General features: G+C 57.3%; 1 protein-coding gene across 1 annotated transcript; it reads right to left on the reverse strand.

Moving 5' to 3' along the window:
- Positions 1-8,146: 8,146 nt before the first annotated feature.
- On the reverse strand, positions 8,147-22,296 carry VASH1 (vasohibin 1). Its single transcript, XM_008054261.1, has 7 exons — positions 21,737-22,296; positions 16,657-16,745; positions 15,398-15,454; positions 13,870-13,944; positions 10,923-11,304; positions 9,276-9,388; positions 8,147-8,399 (listed from the first exon to the last, which is right to left on the reverse strand). Exons 1-7 carry the CDS (start codon positions 22,043-22,045, stop codon positions 8,327-8,329), a joined length of 1,098 nt encoding a protein of 365 aa, XP_008052452.1. The 5' UTR covers positions 22,046-22,296; the 3' UTR covers positions 8,147-8,326.
- Positions 22,297-22,524: the final 228 nt, after the last annotated feature.

The raw sequence follows: 22,524 nt of genomic DNA on the forward strand, positions 1-22,524 counted from the left end.
CAGGCCCTGCTGGTCCCCAGGTTGGGGATGTCACCGTTTTCTGCCAGGAAATGCAGGTTAGAAGCGGCTGAAGGTGGCAGTGGCAGGAGCTTGACAGATGTTGTCGTCCTTGTTTTGTTTCTGTTTTGGAAATGAAATGCCCATTTAAACCCTCTTTTTCCAAATAAAAGTTTACCTTTTTCCCTGCTGCTAGTCATGTTACTAGGACCCTGAAGGACTCGGGGCTCAGGAGAGGGCCTGGAGGATGAAGTGGGCTAAGAAAGAGACTGAGGCACTTCGGATTCTGGGCTGGGGTATCAGGAGTGAGCTTAGACCAGAGGCATCTGTTGTACACGCTCTGTTGACTGAGGCCGGCGGCAGCGGCGGAGGGGCTACGTGGAGACTGCCCTGGCTGGTCAGGGTATACTCCCTATTCCACCCGAGCCAGAGAATGATGCTTCAACCGCTGTCCATTCTTCCTCCCTCTGCTGCTCCAGCCCCGCCCCCCTCCCCTCTGCATTTCAGGAAGGTCTGTGTGGAAAGTGGGCCAGGATACGTGTCTTCCCAGTGAGAGCTCTGGCATGGTGCGTGGCGTGTGGTGTGTGGCAGATGCCGCCTCCTGAGCATCTATTTCTGGTCTCCTTTGCATTCTGGAGCCAGGACTGAGCTGCAAGCCATCTGTCATGGGAAAAGCGTCTCTTCCTCCCCAGGCCTGGCTCTGCTGGGACTTTTGTCTTCCTCTGCCAGGCCCACGTGCCCTTGGGGAGCCTGAAGCCAGTGGTGGCATTCTGCCTTCTCTGCATAGATTCCCAGACCCCACATCATGTCTTGGAATCAGCTTCTGGGAAACTGATTGATCTAAAGCTGCCTGGGACTTCCATCACACTCTCTGGGGGGATCCACTGATTCAGTAGAAGGAAAACTGCCAGGGCTTAGGATTGCCACCTGTCATTCTGGCCTGGGCAGTGGCAACTGCAGGTAAGTTACTTAACCTTTCTGATTTCCAGTTCACAACCCTTGGAGAAGCAGAAATTAAAGTTAACAGTTACTTCTGCTTGTGAAGCGTTTTCAGATCCGAAATTGCTTTCTTTGTGCTTTGGCAAGGAAAGGATGCTAAGAACAGAATTCTTGGTGGGAGCTGAGGTGGATAGCTCCCAGGCTGACTGGGCAACTGGTCCCTAAGGAGGACTAAAAACTCTAAGCTTTGAGACGTAGCCCCAGAGACCCCTTTCTGGCACGCAAGACCTCCCTGCCATTTGCACAGCACTTCTGCTGTCACTTCCCATGGTGCCTCCACTTCCACCAGCAGAGATGGTGGCGCAGGGGTCATTCAGACATGATGGCCTTCCACCCCAGGAGCCAGGAGCCAGGCAGACATGAGCTGAGACCCACCTCTGCTTTACTCCTTACCATCCCAAGCTCCTCAGAAGGCTTCCCGGGAGCAGGAGGAACAGGTTATCTAGGGTGGGCACACACAGGGCCGGGGGCCTGGGAAGGGGAACCCAGAGGCAGTTTCAGCTGGAGGCCAAGAAGAAAATGGCAGTGAAGTTGCTTGGCTGCTTGGCTGGTTTTTCTCTCCAGTTTCTGCCTGATATAGCTATTAACTACAGAACTGTGTTTTGTTTTATTTGGGTTTTCCTTTTGAGTGGAGGTCTCTGGTGCCCAGACTTGGAGGGCAGTGGCAAGATCATGATGATTATGGCTCACAGCAGCCTCGACCTCCTGGGCTCAGGCAGTCCATCCACCTCAGCAGCCTGAGAAGCTGGGACTTCTGGCCCACACCACCATGCCCAGCTACTTTTTTTTTGTAGAGACAAAGTTTCACTATGTTGTTCAGGCTGGCCTTGAACTCCTGGGCTCAAGCAATCCTGCCTCAGCCTCCCAAAGTGCTTGGGATTACAGGTGTGGGCCACCACACCCGGTCGCCTGTCTTTCCTTTGAAAGTTGATATATAATAGCTGTACATATTTTGGGGGGGTACATGTGGCATTTTGATGCTTGTGCACAATGTGTAATGATCAAGTCAGGGCAATGGGGAGATCCATTACCTCAAATATATATCTTTTATGTTGGGAACATTACAAATCTCACTGTGTTGAAACAGACAATACATTTTTTTTTGAGTTGGAGTCTCACTCTGTTGCCCAGGCTGGAGTGCAGTGGCACACTCATGGTCACCACAGCCTTGGCCTGCTGGGCTCCGGCGATCCTTCTGCCTCAGACTTCCAAGTAGCCGGAACTACAGGCGTGCGTTACCAAGCCTGGCTAATTTTTTGGATTTATTGTAGAGACGAGGTCTTGCCAAGCTGCCCGGCCAGGTCTCAAACCCGCAGGCTCAGGCAATCCACCCTCCTTGTCCTCCCAAAGTGCTGGGATTACAGGCTGAGCCATAGCCCAGCCTCTAAATTATTAACTGCAGTCTCTCCACTGTGCTGTCAAGTACTAGAACTTATTCCTGCTATCTAACTGTATTTCTGTATCCCTACCCAGCTCGCTTCAACCCCCTCCCCCACCCTTCCCAGCCTCTGGGAACCCCGTTGTTTTCTGATTAGCTACATAACACTTACGTGGCTTCTCTAGTTCTCACAGGGAGCTGCCCTGTGGCCCTGGGCTCCCAGTGCCACACCCCACCCCACATCCCACCCCTTTCTTTCTCTTCCTCCCAAGCACATGCCTGGCCCAGCCAGGTGACAGCCTACAAGGGTGCAGCACTGCTGGGGTCAGGACGTGTGCATTTCATGGGTTTTGGAGGGAACTCAGCCTGTCCCCCATCCCCCGGTGGCTCCTACAACCCTCAGTGAGAGGAGAGGGAGTCTACACTTAGATTCCTGGAGGTTTTGTGTTTCCTGTGACCAAGCCCTTTCTGCTGGGGTTGGAGGTGTTCCCATGTCTGTGTGTATACTGTCCTGTGGGCTGGGCTCAGAGCGGACCCTCTGGCTGGACTGAGGTGGCACATCCCCACCCGCCAGTTCCCTGGCAGACCCTGATGTTCACAGGCAGCCTGCATCTGGGCCCGTCTATCCCGTCCCTGGCACACCCCTACTTCCTGTGCCACTGCCTGCCCCAGCAGGCCTGAGGGCCCGATCCCGGCAGCCGGGGCAGCAAAGCTTCAGCCTCTTCCTCCTTAGGGCTAGGAACGACCCCCTGCACCCAGAGGCCCAACGCAGTGTAGTCACGTGCCGAAATTAGGTCTGTGCTGTGTGCCTAAGAAATGGGGTAGTAGGAAACAAAAGCGACCCCTCCACCCCAGCAGGCGGGGCTTGGAGCCTCCCGGGAGCCTGCCTTGACACTTCCTTCACATTCTCAGAATGTGGCCACACAGTGTCCATAAAGGGCCTGCTTGGCTTGTGACACAGACTTGGCCCAGCACGTACCCAGCTGTCGTCTGTCCAGGAGTGGCCGGTGGGCAAGTCTGTCCTGTTGAAGCTTTCCCATGCCTCTGCCTGGCGTAATTTCAGCAGGACTTAAATGCACGCAGCATATCGCTAGGAAAAGCAGTGTTCACATGCTCTGGTCACTTCAATCAAAATGCTCTTTTTGGGTATTGTTTTGGCTGGATTTGACCAAGCCTGGACAAAACTGTCTGTCGGACGGCCTCCCCTCTCCTGTATGCCACAGGGCTGGAGGCGAGGGATTCTTACTGGGCTCAAGGACACTCCGGCCCAGTAGAGTAGGCCACCTGCTAACTCCTGTCACAGGCCTGGGCTTTCCTCTTCAGCTGAAGTGAGGGAGCAGGCGTGGGGAAGAAGAGTGTGAGGCTGAGGGATGCTGGGAGGCTTGAAGAGCGTCTCTGTGTGTGTCTGGTTTCTGCTGTTTGGGCCCATCTTGAGGCATGGAAAGAGGCCCAGAGCTGAGGGACAGTGGAGAAAGGGTGGGGGGTGGTGCTCCCAGAAGTGTTTTCCAAAGCCATGGCTTTACCACCACAAGGTCTGGCATGATGGCGGTGATGAGAAGGGACTTGGGACTTCAACCCGTTGCCATGGTGCCCTGACACACGCTTATCTCCCAGGGAACACGCCCCTTCCCCTTTGTTCCCGCTGGATGGCTGTGGATGGGACTGGAAAAGCAGGGTCCCCGGGAGGCGAGACAGCCCAGAGGCCAGGCTTGCTGTGTGAGGGGGACGAGAGACATCCGCTTGGACTGGGGCTGACCAGGACAAGGACTGCAGTGACTGAGGATGGGAGTCTGGGGCCCCAGAAGTTTCCTAATGACTGCAGGGGTTGGGAGGTACCTTGTTCCCTGGCTCTGCCCCCGCCACCCTCACTCAGCCCAGAGTACCCCTGAGCTGCTGGAACTGGTATCCGAGGGTCGGGATGGCCCGGCCCAGCTCCCTGAGGAAAGGAGATGCAGCTCACACGTGGCTTCTGCCTGGCCCACATAGCCGGCGGGGAGACTTTATTCATCTTGGGAGAGTGACAAGAGGAAAGAGAACATGTAAGAGTGACTGGGCAATACTGATGTGAGAACAAGAACAAAGTCTAGCACGACACGGCAGCCAACACAATGCTGAAGTGGGGCGGTCATCCCCCAGGCCTGGGACCCAGCATGTCCAGGATTCCTCTCCCTCATCAGACTCAATGGGAGAGACTTGGGACCCTGGAGCACCAAGATGGAGCGAGTCAGTTGATGCTGACAGCATCCCAGCAGGGCAGGAGTCCTCATCTCCTGTTCGCTCAGAGGACATCCCTGCCCCACGCTGCCATAGGCTGGGACTGAGCGAGGCCGGGGACACCATGAGAGGCTGGGCCTGTGGATGTCGCTGCCGCTGAAGAAACACTCCAGGCGGAAACCCCGGGCGCGCCTGCACAGAGGCCTCCAGCCCCCAGTGGAGCTGACTCCAGGGCATGGGGTCCCACCCATGCAGGAAGAGGTGGGCGGGAGACATGGCCAACCTCTGGCCCTGGCCCTGGGCTTATCATCACATCCTGGGGCCAGGGGACACTGCTTCCCCATGTGGCCATGCCCATGTAGGGGTGGGGTGGCTGGTGGGATGGGGAGGAGGACATGAGATGTGGGGGTCTGTGGAGGGGGGACAGGTGGTGAGTTCGGTGGGAAGACTCTCCACACCCAGCTTCCCGTGTCCCGTTCCTCGTGTCAAGCGTAGGGGGCCAGGCTTCAGGGAGACCCTGCAATCACCCCACCTGGCCCACCTCCCCAATCGGCTTTCCTCACCTGACCCCTCCTCAGCCAGCAGCCCCCACCCTGGGGCAGAGAGGCTGGGGTCACGTCAGCCAGGCCCTGTCCTGCACAGGAAATGAGATGAGGTGACACCATGGACGGTGACTAAGGCCCCGAAGTCCCTGCCTCTCTGCCTCCCCGAAACCTCACAGCCAGGCCAGCCCTGGGGAGCAGCGCCTGTGTGAACATGCCCAGGAGGGGAGCAGGGTTGCTACATAGGAGAAACAGCTAAAAACACGTTAAAAAGCACCGCTGCGGCCTGTGGTGGTACCCACAGGCCCGGTATCTGCTCAGGAAGGGTGGCAGCCAGGGGTTCTCAGCTGGGGGTTAGGGTTTTGTCCTGACTCCCTCTCCATGGAGGGCTGGGGACGAGCCTGCGGTCAGAGCTTCCCTCCGGGCTCTGGAGGCAGGAGGGGCTCCCTATCTCTTCCCCCAGACCCTGTCATTCTGGGAAAACTCAGGAAGGTAGCTGAACCAGACCGGAAAGGACCCTGTTCCCGCCTTGTGCCTCCCAGGGGAGCCTCCTCTCAGAGGGACACATGAGGACACAGGGATCACCCATCCCCAATCCCTGGAAGCTGAGATGGAACAGGGAGTCAGGGTTGCCATGCCCCACTGACTAGCCTGGCTGAGGTGTGGCCCTGGGGAGAGTAGGCACCCACTGGCCCCACGGGGAGCCTGGTAAGACAAGGGGCCGAGTGGCTGGCCTCCCAGGGTGCCTCTGGCCAGGCCCCCCTGGCCTGGTTCTGGGCCCAGAGCTCTGGTCGGGAGAGCTGCCAGCCCTGGGCCTTCCTGGATGGGCCTTCCCCCGAGCAGAGACGTCCCTTTCTCCCCTGCCTCCCTCCCTCTCCATCTCCCTGGCGGGCTGGGAGTGGCCCTGTCTCTATTTCACTCACCCCTGGGGACCCAGTAACTGCAAAGCATCTCTGGCTTGTCTCTGGCCTGCAGGGAGAAGTGAGGATGAAGACCCTGGCCAGCTGAGAGGCCTCAGGGACATTCCCCCTCCTCCTTGGCTGCTCCAGCTCTGGGAAGCGGAGAGCTTCCTCACATCCCACCCAGAGACTCTCGCAGACACCTCCCTGCACATGCTCTGCTCACTTCAGACACTGGCACTCTTTTGCCTATATTGGGTTTTACGTTACTTGAACAGATCACCGGCATTTAAAAATCAAATTTCACATAACAATTCAGGATTCTGGCCTCCGACAAATCAGACCATCCAGCCACACAGGGCAGCCCCTTCAGTGGGGGATGTCCTCTTCCGCTAGTCACAGTTCCCACCTTGTCCTGCAGCCCTCCTTTTCTTTTTTCTTTTTTTTGAGTCGGAGTCTCACTCTGTCGCCCAGGCTGGAGTGCAGTGGCATGCTCGCGGCCGTCGCAGCCTCGACCTGCTGGGCTCCAGCGATCCTTCCGCCTCAGCCTTCCTAGTAGCCGGAGCTACAGGCACGCACTACCACACCCGGCTAATTTTTTTTGCTTTATTGTAGAGATGAGGTCTCACCAAGTTGCCCAGGCGGGTCTCGAACCCGCGGGCTCAGGTCATCCACTCACCTCAGCCTCCCAAGGCGCGGGATGATAGGCTGAGCCGGCCACCGAGCCCGGCCCAGCCCTCCTTTTCATCACCTCTGGCTCTGGAGGCATCTGAGCTTATAACCCTAGTTCTGTCCTCCCTTATCCAGGCTCCTGGCCCCTCTGCAGCCTTACTCACAGTTGCTCCTGGCCAACATATAGACTCTCAGTAAGGGGAAAAGACCCCCAAACCTTAATGGTCACTTCATCCATCGGCCCTTCCATCACCTGACTCCTCTCCACAGCGTCCTGACAAGCAGCCATCAAGTCTCTGCTGTAGGGAACGCACCACCCTCCGGGCAGCCTGATCTTAACTCTCCCGCCATCCCTTTCTCACTTACTCCTCCCCCCACCATTCTGGGCTCTATCCCTCCTCCATGACCACACCACACGCTCGCCCTACACCTTTTCGTTGGTCAGGCCTCTAGAACCTTCCCTCAGGTCTGCCAATCTCCACACATCCTCTCCCTTCCCTCGCAGGCAGCTTATACTGATGGGCAGGCTGTGGTGGTTCTGGCTGCCTGGGTCCCTCCCTTCCAGGGCCCTGGTGAACTGCCGTGAGCGACAGGCCTGGCCACAGCTGCAACCCCCAAGCCACAGGGGGCTGTTACAGGAGGGAGAGCACATGCACCTTGCTCTCATCTTGATTTCCCAGCAAGGACTGAGGCACCAGTCGTGGGAACAACAGAATCCACTCCTGACACCATCGGGGGAAAGTCACAGGCCTGAGTGTGCCACTCATCACCCATGCCCAGTCCCAGCCCCCGGACCGGTGCCCAGGCCTGCTCAGTCCTCACGGTCAGGCTGACCCCAGTGCATAGCTCAGACTCTCCAGGGGAGCACCCTCGGCCACAGCAATCGGCAGAGCTGGGCCTAAGCAGGCAGACCCCTTTGGGGGCCTGGGTGCTCCTGGGCCAGGGATCCTCCCCAGGCTCTCCCACGGCCCATCCCCAGCAGGGGCTGCGTCAGCAGGCATGCCCGCTCAGGGTGCCAACGGGGGCCTCAGGGCTGGAGGGTTCTCCTGGCCACAGTTTCCTGCTCTTGGGGCAGATGTGGCCTGAGCCAAGCCCCTCATTCACAGGCTACACAGACCGATCTCGGGATGACTCCTCCCTACCCTGCTTCCCTTTCCCTGGGTCAAGATCCTGCTGAGGCCGGCAGAATTGGAGAAACATCTCCACTCCCAGCCCCAGCCTGCACGGGCCTGGTGAGGCTTGGGCATTTCCCATAGGCAGGATGCACCCAGCTCCCAGAGAGACGCCTGGGGCAAGGGCACCAGCAGCACCACAGCCCCACAACCCAGCCCCAGGGCACTGCCAGCTCCTGAACACTGGCCCCCAGCCATTGGCAGATCCACGTCGATTAAGTTTCCCCCAAATACCCTAAATTTCAGTCGTAGAGTTAAAAACGCCAAATAAAATAGGCCCAAAGTCAGGGGGCTCGGCTCAGTGGGCGGGGGAGCCACCAGAAGGAGCTGGCACCCCTCCGGCAGCCCCTCACTTTGTCCCGTCACCAGCCCCTCCTACCCCATGACCGAGGTTGCTTCTGGCTGGCAGATCCAGCCCAGGAGTGGGGGAGGCCTGGGGGGTGGGCACCTGCCTCACACCCGGATCTGGTACCCGTTGAGGTCTGGCATGGCTTTGGGCTCAGAAGGCTTCTTCTCACCCGAGGGCCTGCAGGGAGAGAGAGCAGAGAGAGGAAGGGTGAGTGGGTTGAGGTGGGGAAGGGAACAAGCGGCGGCCCCCCACTGGCTCCCTCTCCATTCTCCAAGGGCCTCCCACCAGCTGCAGAATGCGTGTGCAAGCATGTCTAGAACCCTGGCCTGCCCATGCCATCCTGAAGGTGGCCCCGGCCCTCCTGCCAGCTCTCAGACACCACCGGAGATTGGCTCATCTGGCAGGTAGTCACTTAAAGTATAACTCTCTCCAAGGGGAACCTGCCGCCTACAAAAGCCTCTTAGATCAAAGTCTACGATGATGGATGTCTCCATGCCGGAGGCCTGCTCAGCGCTGCTGAATTCACACCAAAGAGGCGAGTCCTGAAGACAGTTATGGCTAAAGCAGGAACCAGACGGGCTCTTAGATGAAGGCAGAGGGGGACATGGTATGTGATGGTTTGTTTTCCCATCTAGACACAGACAAAAACCAGACTCCGGAGGGTAAAAGTCATGTTCAAGGTCATTGGCCCAGCTGCCATCCAATATCTCAACCCGCCCCCATGACATTCCTGGGAGATTCCCACCCCACTGACCCAGAAAGCCTTGGCCTTGGGCCTGCTGTGTGGCCCCTGCTGGTCCTAACTGGGACTCCAAGCAGGCAGCCTGGGACCCAGCTGGGTGCTGTTTTCTCTGGGGAAATGGGACTGCCTTGCTGTGGGAGATGTCGGCACATGAACTCATGCACCTACTGTCCCAAATCACCTCCCTCTGTGGGGGTAAAAAAGATAGAAGGGTGGGGGAGAGAAAAGGGGCACACAGAGGAAGAATCCTGAAGATGAGAGGGAAGGAAGAGCTTCCTTTGAGCCCCTCTGGGCGCGGCCCCATCTCTCACCGTCTCTCACTGCGGCTGTTCCTGCGGTGGGGGCTGGACTGGCCCCTCTGCGGGGAGGAAACATCCTTCTTCCGGTCCTTGGTGGGAGAGGGAGGGCCTGTTCCTTTGCCAATCTAGGTGGGAAGGAAGAAACTGCCATCACTCCAGGGCTGCCCAAGCCCAGCCTGCCCTGCCAGGAGCCAGAGTCCCCGAGGCTGCTTGGGAGCCCAGGGGAGCTCCGGCCATGTCCCGTCCGTGGTGGGCTTATCCAGACCTACTTCACAGGCAGGAAAGCTGCCAGGGCAGGGGCTTCCCAGGGCGCTGCCCCAATCCCCTTGGACCTCAGAAGGCAGCATGGAGGTAGGGGGTGCCACCCATGTTGAGCTCTGGGCTGGGACCCCACAGTCCAAGGGCAACACTATAGCCAATCAGAAGTCAGACCGGCAGCTCTAGCTGTGATGAAGAAACAGCAAGAGAAACAAAAGACTCATTCTGTACATGGCACGGTCAGCTTGAGTTGTCAAAACATGGGTGTACCATGGAGATGCTGGAGGGGGTGATAACGTGTGGTGTCCTCAGTGCTGAGGAGGCTGGGATCACTGTGCTCAAGACTAGGCGACTATGGCTCAACTCCAGATCCCATCTCCCCCATGAAGACACAATAACATTCCCAGCAGTAGAGCCAGGGCACTGGGTAGACGGGGCTGGGTGCTGATGGGTGCCGGAGCAGAGGAGAGCAGCTTCTCTCTAGTGCAGGGTGGGCAGCAGCCAGTCTCTGCTCTGGGGGCTGACACTGTCCTCCCATGAGGCTGGTAGGTTGAGGGTGGTTCTAGCCCTCACAAACCCCTGCCAGGACACCTGCAGATGCCTGCAACATGCTGGGCGTCCCATCATCACGAGACAGCTCCAGTCCTTCTCGCCTCTGTCTGTGAGTGCAACTGGGACTCCTGCCCTGAAAGCAGGGGTCTCACCTGCCCCCTGCTGTCTTCTTCCCTCCGACCCTGGCTGTTGGGAAAAGCAGTGCACTAGAGGGAGCAGAGGTCGGAGGCTGAGGCGGGGGCACTGGACCACCAGAGGGGCAGTTACAGGGCAGCCATGACCAAGTAATGGGGAGGGGCTGAACACCAGGGTCCTGGCAGTCCAGGAGAGGCACCCCCGTGTCCAGGGGACCCAGGGGAGGTCAGAGTTCTTCCTGCTGGGAGGCTCTGGGGGCCGACTCAACAGCACCCTCCCAAATCCCCAAAGACTCCAGCTCATCTGCAGGTGGGAAAGAGGGAGAAGGAACCACCACCTTCCGCCCTCCCCATGGCCTGACTTCCCAGGCCTCCTCCTGGTCCTTCACTGGATGCAGGTGGGTGGGGGGTCTCCGGGGTGCACACACAGGAAGAAGGATGGGGCCACTCACCACCCTACTCCACCGTTCCCTCCAGACAGGCCATGACTTCCCGCAGGGACCCTGACTCCCAAGTCTCCCCACCCACGCTTCTCCAGTGCTCCACACCTGTCACCATCCACAGTGCGCTCACCCGCCTGCCGCGGTCTGCCCACCAGAGGGACCCACCCGCGTCCTCACGCCTCCTCTCCTGGGCTGGGGGCGGGGTGGGGGGCTCTCCCGCTTCCCAGCGCTGAGCAGCAAGGCCCCGGCCAGAGGGGGCAGGGCAGCCCGACCTTGAGCCGCATGTCCCGCGCGTGCCGCTCCAGCTCCCGGCGGAGGTCGTCCTGGCCCAGCCGGTCCACGTCCAGCACCGAGTGCTTCCACTCGATCTGCTCCACGCTGTGCGGGTCGTGCGACACGCTGCCGCCCAGCTTCACCTTCTTGAGCACGTGCCAGCAGCGGCCGTAGGCGGCCTGGTAGTCCAGCACGAGGTCGCTGAGCGAGCGGAAGGCCGGCGGCTTGTACATCAGGTCCTCGCGCCGGCTCATGCCCAGTGCGCCGTAGCGGCCGCCGAGGCTCACCCCCAGCACGATGTGGCGGAAGTAGTTCCCTGAGAAGTAGGTCTTGAAGCTGATGGGGAAGCGCTCCAGGGTGGGCATGCTGTTGGTGAGGTAACTGGCCGTGCTGCTAAGGAAAAGCGGGAGGCACAGGCCAGCTCTTGAGGCTGGGGGCGGGGGGGCGAGGGCAGGGACTGCCCCACCAGGGAGAGGCTGGGCCGGGCTGCCAGCTTGGCGTGCAGACACCTGCCTTCTCATCTCCACATTCCTGCCGTCTCCGTCTACGTCAAGCCTGGTATGCAGCAGGCGCTCAATAAATGGAACGCTTTTTTAATTTTTGAAGACAGGGTCTCACTTTGTCACCCGGGCTGGAGTGAAGTGGTATGATCATAACTCACTGCAACCTTGAACTCCTGGGCTCAAGTGATTCTCCCGCCTCAGCCTGCCAAGTAGCTGAGACCACAGGCAGGTGCCACTGTGCCCGGCTAATTTTGTTAAAATTTTTCGTAGAAACTGGATCTCACTATGCTGCCCAGGTTGGTCTCAGACTTCTGGACTCAAGGGATCCTCCCTTCTTGGCCTCCCAAAGCACTGGGATAACAGGCACATGCCACCATGCCTGGCTTAAACAGAACCTCTAATAGGCACGAGGCTCCCAGTGATTCGTGGCTGCTGCAATGATGTCAAGTAGGGCTCACAAAATAATAACTACAGGCAAACCACGTTCCACACCGTTGGGTTTTCCAGAATCCTGCAGCCAAGGAGGGAGAGACACTGCCCCTCATCTGTCCTCCTTCCTTCCTTCTGCCTTATACACACACACATCTTAGCTGTGCATCCTCAGACACATGCTCTCATGTTTTCTCCTCCACACATAGATTTTCTTGTACATGCAGATACTTCTGTCTCTAACACTCTTCCACACACACACCTTGCCTGTGGTCCTTCAAATGCAATCAAGCACACTCCCGTGGCTGGGAGGCCAGTCCAGGCTGGGCAATGCTGGTCTGCTTGGGCTCTGGAAATGGATCTGCTCTGTGAGCAGCCGCCTGCCATAGTGGTGATTGCTCTCCGGGCCTCTGAGGGACAGAACGGGACCTGCAGCCTCTCTGTGTGAAGATAAGGCAGGCACGTCCACAAGGGGTGGGAAAAGATCTCAGCTCACAGTCCTCCTTGGAGAAATGCTTCTCTCTGTGACTGGCATCTTCTCCTTCCAGCACTTGTGCTTGGAAGGGACCCTTTGTTCCACGAGGCCTCACCCCTCACCATCCTGGCCCTCACCTAATCTGAACTCCTCTGAGCAGGGTGGGCTGCCTACCCTGGGGGACACGGGCAAAATGTTTAAAAGCTGGTGAAGCTGGTAGGGAATATGGGGGGTGAAGACCAAGCTCTGCCCTTGTTTCTTTCTTTTGCCAAATTCTTAACCAAGAGGCCTCAGAAGATGGGTTTTTATGAACCTTCCAATACAAGGTGGGTTACTTTCCAACCTGACTCTGGCATGACAGATAAAGAAAGAAAATTGAAGTATTTTATGATCCTAAAAAGTTGTTTCCTGGAGACCCCCAGACTCTTACAATACTTTAACGACAACTTTTAAGACTTTTAAGACACTTTCCTCCTATTCTCCCTTAAATCTGCCACGCATGAGGCTTCATCTATTAACACATATCAAGAAACCTGAGCCACCCACTTCCCATGCTGATTTCAAAACGACTCTTGCTACTAATTGCCAGTCAGGAAATCTTTGAATCCACCTATAACCTGCAAGCTCCTGCTTGGAAATGTCTCACCTTCCCAGGTCGAACCAATGTAGATCTCACATGTATTGATTTACGGCTCCCCATAACTTCCATCTGGTGAAAATTTACATCATCAGACTACAATTCAGCCACAGAAACCACACCTCTCAGGACCTCCTGGGGATGGGTGTCACGGGCGCAGGTCACTCACATTTGGCTCAGAATAAAACCATCTTAAATATTTTACAGAGTTTGGCATCTTTTGTCTTCATAGGGTTGGGAAGAGATGAAACTAGACTGGCCTCGGTTGGGGAAACTGAGCTGTGGGTACATGGGAGTTCACTATGCTGTTCTGTTTGTATACATATGACTTTTTTTTTTTACAATGAAACAACTGAGGAAAAAAAGGTGGGGCTCAAGCAGTGACCAATTGGGATAAGGACCTGGCCACAAAAACCTGCCTTCTCTCCCCTTGCTCTGACTGGGTGCCCTGGGGACCGCGGCCTCTCCTGGGGGTCTGTCTGTCCCCCTGCCTATCCAGGTGACCTAGCCACAGGCCCAACTTCTGCTCTTCAGGTGGCGGGGTACCTGGGAGACCCTGTGTACATTTTTTTAGTCAGCTCTGCTTCAAAGATCCCATCTACAAATCCACATGCTTTGGAAATGCCAACATTTGGGCTTTCTAGCTCCAGGCTGTTTGGTTCTTGGAAATGGTTCCGCTGCCTTTGTGAGCCAATGTGCCCTGACTCAGGGTTCAGAGAGCAGGGTCAGGGTGTCCAAAAAAGAGCGGCCTAGCAAGACTGGGAAGGTAGCAGCTGAGGTTGGGGATGGAATCTGCCACTGTGAGGCGAAGTAGACCCATAGGGAAGAGCTAGTCCAGCTGGTTCAGCCCTCCCTCCCCAGAGCAGGAAGCTGAGGGGCTGAACCAGGCCCAGGAAGGATACATTCCCAGGATCACGGCTTCCAGGCATTTGATTGGCAGGGCCTCTTTGGTCATTTCCTTGGCCAGGTCCATCAGCCTGTGGGAAGGGAGGCAGGAACATGAGGACAGCACCTCCAGCCTCTCCCAGGAGGGGTATGAGGAGGAGGGAGCAGGGTGGTCCAGAAATGCTAGGACAGAGGCCTCTCCAGGCTGTCCTCAGCTTAGGCCCGGCACCATCCTCCATTCCCTCCACGTCTGGAACCCGGGGGAGTGGAAAAGAGACAGCCAGTGCTCATAGGAAGAAGGCACTTCCCTCCCTTCACTTCCTCCTCCCACACTTGGCTCCCGCTCCAGAGACCTCTGAGAGGGCAGCAGGAGTGGGGGCAGGGCCTTGACCGCCACTGGGCTGGGGCCTCCTTCTTGGGTGGGGGAGGTGGGGCCTCAGCATTGTCCCTTCTGGAGCCCAGTGGACACCCCTGACCCAGCACGGCTTCTCCCAAGAGCTTGTTAACTGACTGCAGCTGTCCTCCGCAGCTGCCAGCCGGGATGTGGACCCTCAGGCAGACAGCCTGCTTTTGACCGTGCAGCTCAGGCCATCTGAAGACAGCCCCTCCCTGAGGCCTGGCTCCTCTCCTCAGGCTTGGGATCCAGCCTGGCCCCGGCTTTGCCCAGGAGGGTGCCAGGACTCCTGCATGCCGTATGAGACGGGAGTGGGCCCCTGCAGGCAGCAGCCCCAGGACAAGGGCAAGGCTTTGGGGATAGGGAGGCTGGATTCCACCCAGGAGCTGGCAGAGAGGGTAATTAAGATACTTCGCTAATAAGCCCTTTAAAGCATCTTTGACAAGAAAGCAAGGATAGATTGTGTGTGGAACAAGATGTAAAATTCACATAGATTTTGAAAACTCAGGGGTCTTAAGCCTGTGGCCATCTTCAGGCTGAGCCCAGACCAACAATGACATTTGCTGGCACTTTCCTCTGCCTTTGGGCTTCATAGGCAGAAACTTTCCAGAGTGAACTATCCAGCCCGGGCAGTAGCACCCAGGGGTGTGGGCTTGGAAGTGAGAGACACAACATGCTCTCCAGGGGACTTCCTGCCGCTTGGATACTGGATCTTCTAAATGGCCAGAGAAGAGCCCAGCAAGGAGATGGACGGGGTGGCTGTGTACCCACCCCAGGCATGGGGGGTGGGGGGTGTTGTACAGCAGCTGCAGCCAACAGAGGAGGGGGGATCTCTCCTGCTAGGCCCGCCCCTTTTTAGAAAAAAAAACAAGCTCTGAGGCCCATCCACTTCTCCCTGGACACCCTCTCTCCTCACCGAGGCAAGCAGGAGGTTCTCTGGCCCTCCAAGCTCTGCTTGGGTACCTGGCTCCCTCTCCAAGTTTTTCTGGCTCTTACTCTCAGCCAGATTTCCCTCTACACGACATCCTCAGGGCCCCAGGCTGGTGCCTGCCCCCGGCTGGCTTCTTGGCTGCCCCATAAGCTTACTCCATGAGGCTCCCCAAGAGGTCCCCCTGGGCCCTGGGGCAGAGGCCTGGCCTCCTCATACTCACCCTGTCAGAGGTCTGCTCTTCTTGATTTCAAAGAACTGTGTCCCTGTGTGATTGTACCTGCAGGTGCCGTTAAGGGCTTCCTGGCTTGGTCTGGAAGTGTCTGCTCCCCTCCCCCTGCCTGTCCTCTGACCTCTCCTAGTGGTCCAGGCTGGCTAAGACCCCACAAAGTGCCTCCTGCAAGGCGCCCTGGAGGATGGGAGGACCCCAGTCTCCTGGAGGGAGGGAAGGGCATTGCATGGGCACCTCTCCTTCCCCTTCCCGCCTTTCTCTTCCCTTCCCACCCCCCCGCAACAGCTTTGTCCCAGGTTCTCCCCACCCACCCCCAGCCTCCCTTCCTAGAATGGAGACTTGGCACAGGCACCCTGGCTAAGACTGGGAGGGCTGCGGTGGGGACAGCTCTCGGCAGGGCTTCCTTTTCCATTCAGCTGAGAGGCAGCATGAATCGAGAGGGGAAAGCTGGGGGAGGGGCCCCAGTCGGCCTCTCCTTGCTTGGGTGCTTTTGAACCAGATGCCTCCCTTCCCTGGGCTCAGTTTCCCCGCTAGCAAAGGGAGGGCTGCACTTAATTTGCAGTCTCAGCCTGGTTTTCCCCCACCCAGGACCCATGCCTGATTCTCCCACCTCTGATCTCCTCCACAGCCAGAAGCCTGGAGAAGGGCGCCCAGGACACACAACTCTGGGGCAGGGCACGGGCTGGGGACCCAGGGCAGGGACCCAGGGGCATCTGGCCTCAGGGGCCAGCTCTCTCCATGCTAAGCAACCAGCCTTCTGCCGGGGAAGAAAAAGGAGAAGAACCGGGAAAAAATTCCAAGATGTGGAAGTTGCCTCCTGGACCATAAGCTCGTTTTCTCCTCCATATTCCATGCCTTTAAAGCCAGTTACTCGATTGCCCCAAAGCTTCCTCTCTCCCTTTGCTGGGCAGGATGGAGACAAAGGAGGGGACTTGGCCGCCCCACCAGGAGGTTGCTCAGGCGACATCTCCCTTCTGACCCTGTCACACAGCGAGAGGGGACACAGGTGGCAGAGAGTCTGAGTGGGCCCAGTACTCACTGGACAGAATTTCTCAGATACCAAGGGGGACCCGGGCTATGTCCTTTTGTGTCAAGGGAGCACAGATGCCACGTGAGTGATGCCCCTGGAGTTGTGGAATGAGGCAGCTCTGCTGACACCGCTCCAGCTCTGCCTGGAGACAAGCCCTGTTTGGCCCCTGGACCCATCATGCCAGCCAGAAGGCGGCCATGACCCTGGACAGCAAGGATACTGCAGCTCCCTGATGTAACGCTGCACGGCTTCCAGGCGCTCAGGGACAGGCGTAGACGGCTGGAACGTAGGCACACTCGGTATGGGAATCTGGGGACAGAGAAAGCTCTGGTCAGAGTGGAGGCTCGTCTGGCAGCCTCCAACCCACCAGACACCCAGAACTAGGCCCGGAGGAGCGCCGCCTGGGGGCAGGGGAGCCTCCCCTCCCTCCCAACCTGAGCCTCCTCCCTTGGCCTCTGCCTCCTGGAGACTCCGGCCCCATCCCAGCCATTCCTTCCCTCCTGACACTTGACGGCAGCCCTCATTTGGAGCTCATGCTGATGTTCCAATTTGATGCTTCTTTCATAATTTTAGAAAAACATCGGTTAACTCACTAACTGTTCTGAATTTTAAATATTCACTGACTTCAAGGCTTCACAAGAATACTGATATTGGGTGGGGTTAAGTTCCTTTGGGTTTGAAGTTTGTTCTGGTTCAAGCGCTAAACCAAAGCTGGGTCACCCGGTGTCTCACCCTCTGAGGTGGTGCCACGGGCTGGGGGACAGTCCCGGGAGGGGCGAGCATATTCTTGGCAAGGGGTGTCACCCGTCCGGAATCTTGGGCATGTTGTTAGGCCTTCCATAGCACTTGAACGGCCAAGGAGTCAGCCAGTGGCACAGGTGAGGGAACATATTTTGGCAGGGTCTGGCTGTGGCTCTATTGCTGGGGCCTGGCTGCTTTGGGGTGGTTTCACAGAGGTACCCGGGGCCCTGGGCTTTCCTTCAATGCCTCCCTTTCCTGCCAGCTTCACACCTAAGCAGAACAGGCAACTGGGGACCTGGACGGTCTTCCACACCTAAAAAAACTTTCTAGCACCCAGCCCAGAACAGGGAGATAAGAGGGCGGGTCAGGCAGGTGGCCCCTGAAGCCCGGAGCCAACAGGCTGGGCTGCCAGAGTCAGGTCAGGAGCGGGAGACCCTGAGGTGCCCTCAGCCGCCAGGCAGGCACCAGGAAAGAGGCCGCCGTGCGGGTGTGGCCCCTCGCCAACCAGGGGAGTCCTGATCCTGCAAAAAGGCAGTGAAGCCGAGGAAGCCAAGAGCTATCAGCCAGCGTCCTCTGGGCCTTCAGAACAGACTTCCAGGGGCAAGGTCCCTCCGGCAGGGAAGCGTCTACACCCACTAACTCTGCAAGGTTCACATGATGGGCTTTCTCATGGACACCAGCACAGTCCAAGAGGCCCCATCCTCTCCCCCAGGCCTCCACCTGGCCCTCCAAGGCCACACAGAGCCTACCTGCCGGATGGGGCAGCTAAGCGTCCTGGTCCATACTGGGGGAACTGTGGAGGGTGTGGAGGGAAGGGAGGCTGGGGCATGGGGCGGGGGAAACGCAGCTCCTTCTTCCCTTCCTTGGGAGGCTCCCTGGGGTGGAGCACCTCTGCAATAATGTGGCTGCAGGGACTGGGGCTTTGACAAAGCGGGAAGTGACACACCAGTTATCACCACATACTCGCGCCTGGGCTGCTGCTGACTGACAGGGGATGCGTCTGTGCCCGCTCACTTTGCAGGCGTAGGTGCGGGAGGGAAGGGTCAGGTCGGAGCAACGCTTTGCAGGAGCTTCCTCTTCCTCCTGTCCTCTGCTTCCTGTTTGGGCAGTCCCTCCAACCGCACTGGCTGCCCTGCGGTGGCCTAAGTTGCTGACACCTCTGTCTGGAAGAAGCTGCTTCCCTTTTCACACCATGCCCCCTCCCCAGACGGGCGCCACCACTTATGGTCACTGGTCACTGCAGGATAAAAAAGTCCAGGTTGGGTTCCCCCTTCCTGCTCCAGGCTAATGGGCTCCTCCTTCCTGTTCCTGGCCTGGCCTCCCTATATCAAGGCGATGGGAGTGAGGAGGAAGGGGGTGGAATTACCTAACGACTGACCATGAACAGCAAGTCTCACCAGACTTGCAACTGCACAAGCTCGGGGGGCCAGGGCCAAGGTTAAAGGACTTTTAGCAGCTGAGCCTGGAGTCAGTGGCCGCTAAGCTTTCACAGGTGATGGCGGCTTGCAATGTCAAGGAGAGGAGAGATTTTTCTTTCTTTCTTTTCTTTTCTTTTTTTTTTAAGAATCAGAGTCTTGTTCTGTTGTCCAGGCTGGAGTGTAGTGATGCGATCATAGCTCACTGCAGTCTCGACCTCCTGGGCTCAAGCAATCCTCTCACCTCAGCCTCCCAAGTAGTTGGGACTACAGGCGTACCACCACATGCAGCTCATGTGTAAATTTTTTGTAGCGACAGTGTCTCACTATGCTGCCCAGGCTGCTCTCAAACTCCTGGCCAACCCTCTTGGCCTCCCAAAGTGTTGGGATTACAGGGGTGAGCCACTACTCCCAGCCAAGAAAAGACTCTTCTCAAGGAGCATAAACTGTTGCTGGATTTGGATCCTTCTAGAAACTGTTGCCTTGCAACCTGCTGGCGTCATCCTTGTGAAGGCTGTTTCTCCAAAGCCATTGGGGGGTGACCGGCTGCACATTCACTCCCCGCTCCATCAGTGGATCCCTACTAGAGTCTCACCTAACCAAGCCTCACACGCTCTGCATCATTAATCCCCCTCAATGTCCCCTGAAGTGGACATTGCGATTACCCCCATTTTACAGAGGAGGAAACTGAGGCACAGGGAGGTTGTACACCTTCCTCACATAAGTAGTTCCAGGGGAGCAATTCCAGGGGAACATGGTGGGTATGACTCCAGAGTGCTCTCCTTTTATGACACTGCTGTGCAGGGGTCCTGGACCCAACCCCCTGTTGTGGCCAGGCAGGGGACATAGGTGGGAAAGGCAGACGGGGCAGGTGACTGGTGGGGACTGTGCCCCAGCCCCAGCCGACAGCAGCCCCGCAAGACTGCAGAATCTCTGTCCCCAAGTCTTCTCATTTTTTGAAAATATGCCAACAGTCTGGTTCTTCAGGTGACAGATGCCCAAGTTATGAATTTGAAAACCCTGTGCAGTTCCCACACAACACTTCTTGGGCCCCCACGGCGTGACCTCTGCAGGGAATGTCTCCGTGCCGACGCCGGCGGCATGGCCCCTCGGGAAGGGCGAGCATGGGGCCGGCCCACCCTGCTGCTGGCACCCTGGTGCCCAGCCTCCTCCGTGGCTTCTCTCTAAGGCCTGCCTGACTCCGCCACACCCTCAGCCTTGCAGAGCTCCTGTCCACTCTGGGCCCAGGTAGGGAGAACCTCACTCAGACACATGCGGTGCCACTAGCTGAGAACCTCGGTGGTTTGGGGCAGGAGTTTCAAATTTGTCCAAACTTCTCATATAATTCCTTCTGTTCTGCGAAACTCCTGTCAGTCATCATCACGTCCCGCAAGATAACAGTTTCCTTCCTTCATCGGGGACCGTCCTACACATGCGGACTGAAGTGGTGGTAAGATGGCATTACAGACCAGAAACTAAGAAGCTCACTGACTTATTTCAGTGCCCAGGAGTGGTGACGGCTCTGCTGAGAACCACTCACGCTCTCCTGCGGCCTGGTTTAGACATCGCAAGACGGGCAGAGAGCCAACTTGTCCAGGGGAGCAGGGTGTCACTCTGAGCAAAATCTGGCCTCCCCTCCAGAGGAAGGACCTGAGAACAGGTAGCAAACATCCAATCAGCAGTACTGACTTGGGGTTTTACAGTTTGTTGAATGTTTTAATGCACAGTCTCTTGTATAATCGTCCCCACAACCAACTCCATTTTACTGATGAGAAAATTTTGGTTCCAACAGATCGAGGGGCTTTGCTCGAGGTCACACAGACGGGCAGACGAACCTGCCAATGTCTGTTCCCTTTGACTCAACACTTTTCTTCCAGGAATTGATCCCAGGGAAATAATCAGAGACAGACCCCAAATGCATGCTTTAGAATGCTCACCAGTGTTCATTTTAATAATTAAATTGGGAACAATGTCCAATGATAGGACATTGGCTAAATGAGTTACAAGGCAGTACCTGGGACAATCACGCAGTCGTTCAAAATCAAGCTATATGTTATTTTCCCTGGAAATATTAGCCAGTTGCTGAATGTTCATCTCTGAGTCTCTTCCCAGAAGATGTTTTCTGATGGCTCTACCCATAACCTGGTAAAAACAAAGCAGGCCCCCTGTCCCCGCCTCTAATTCACATGAAATGCCATCCTACCTGGCCCCTTCCTGCCCACCTGAGCAGGTGGGACTCTGACCTCCATATCTGACTTCCGTCAAGGGCTCTGCTTTGGGGAGTCGGGCCTCTGCATTTGGGGGAGAGCTTCCTTGGTCCTGACTGTATTTTTTAAAAAATGCCAGGCATCTATTTCCAGACAGCGCTGGACCGCACAGAAAATCTCAATACCCTTTCATTCAGCAGACACACATTAAGTGCCTGTTCCGTGCCAGGCACACGGGAGGCCTCAGGCAGACAAAGATGAATGAGACAGAGCCTCTGCCGCCATTGGTGATGCCACTGAGGACGGCCGTCATGGAGGGATCCCAGCCAACACAGGAGTATCATGTCTCTTTATCCCTCTCCACAGGACCTCTTCTGATGTCCCAGAATCTAGTGTCCCACAGAGTAGAGGACCTGGAGTCCTGAAGACCTGGAGTTGAGTCTCAGCTCTGCCTCTTGCTGGCTGTGGGACCCTGAGTTCCTACTTGAGTTTTCAGTTTTCTCATCTGTAAAATGGGTCCCTAAGCTGCACCGACTTCACAAGGCTGTTGGGAGAATGTGACCACACCATGCCTGAGAACATTTCCTCCACATGCAAAGCCTGGCGTCTCCTTACTCACTCACTGTACACAGTTCCTGGCTTAGCAAGCGACACTGGGCACATGAGATGTCACGCCCTATTAGTGTGTGTGGGTGTGTCAGTTCAGCAGCTGTTGCCACCTGCCAGACAGACTTGGGGGAGGACCTCCAAGAGACAGGCCTGTGAGCCTCCCTCTTACAATGGCAGTAAGAGAAAGTTCTTCTGGACAGGTAAGACCTGTATTTTCAAAATCCCACTACACTCGTGGTCCCCTACCCCATGGGAGGACAGTATGGCTCTGCCCACTGCCCTAAGGTCACTGACATCCTAGACTACCGTGTCCCTCCCCCAGCCTCACCTTGGGCAGGTCCGTGGCCCCACGGATCCGCTGGGCCACCTTCTCTCCGTCGGGGTGGATCTTGGCCACGTGCTTCCACATCCGTTCCCAGGTGGCCTCGTCCACGGGCAGTCCACCCCGGTTGACAAAGAAGGGGACGCCCCCATCTCGCAGGTCCTCTTCTCCTTCCTCCTCTGGCTCGTCATCTCTCTGGGCCGAGGCCCCTTCGCTGGTCTCCAAACGCCTGACCCCAGAGGGGGCCACAGCGGCCGGGGCAGTTTGGGCAGCACCGCTGCTGGCACCCCCGGCCGCCTTCTTCCCCCCTGGCATCCCTAAATCCTTGACGGGGGGAGGGGCGGGAGGATGTGTCAGGAGGCGGGAAAAACAGGTGGCTCACAGGAGGCCGCCCACACGCCGGCTGCGGCGGTAACACATGGCCCAGTGCAAGGCGCCTTTAAGAAACCAGGGCGTGGCTCCTGTACAATAAAATACTACTCGACTAAAAAAAAAAAAAAATCCTCAAAATCAGTGCAACAACGTGAGGTGGCGTCCGCGGGGGCCTGGGGTCGGCCTTCGAGGCCTTGTCGTATGAAAGGCGGGAGCAAAAGCACGCACCCCGACTTGGCAGGCGTCACAAAGCACCCCATCTGACTGCAAGAACAATGTCGGGCAGCAGCCTGGGCGGGCAGGGAGGAGAAAAGCCGGTGGGGAAACCGAGCACAGACTGGGACCTGCGGCCGTGGAAAGTAAAGGTCAAGGCACGGGTGCCCACCGGGCGCCCCCGCTCCCGGACTTGGAGAGAACAAATG

The sequence above is a fragment of the Carlito syrichta genome, unplaced genomic scaffold (genome assembly GCF_000164805.1).
Source record: "Carlito syrichta isolate Samal-C Ts95f unplaced genomic scaffold, Tarsius_syrichta-2.0.1 Scaffold289318, whole genome shotgun sequence".
In the NCBI taxonomy this organism is placed as follows: Eukaryota; Metazoa; Chordata; class Mammalia; order Primates; family Tarsiidae; genus Carlito; species Carlito syrichta.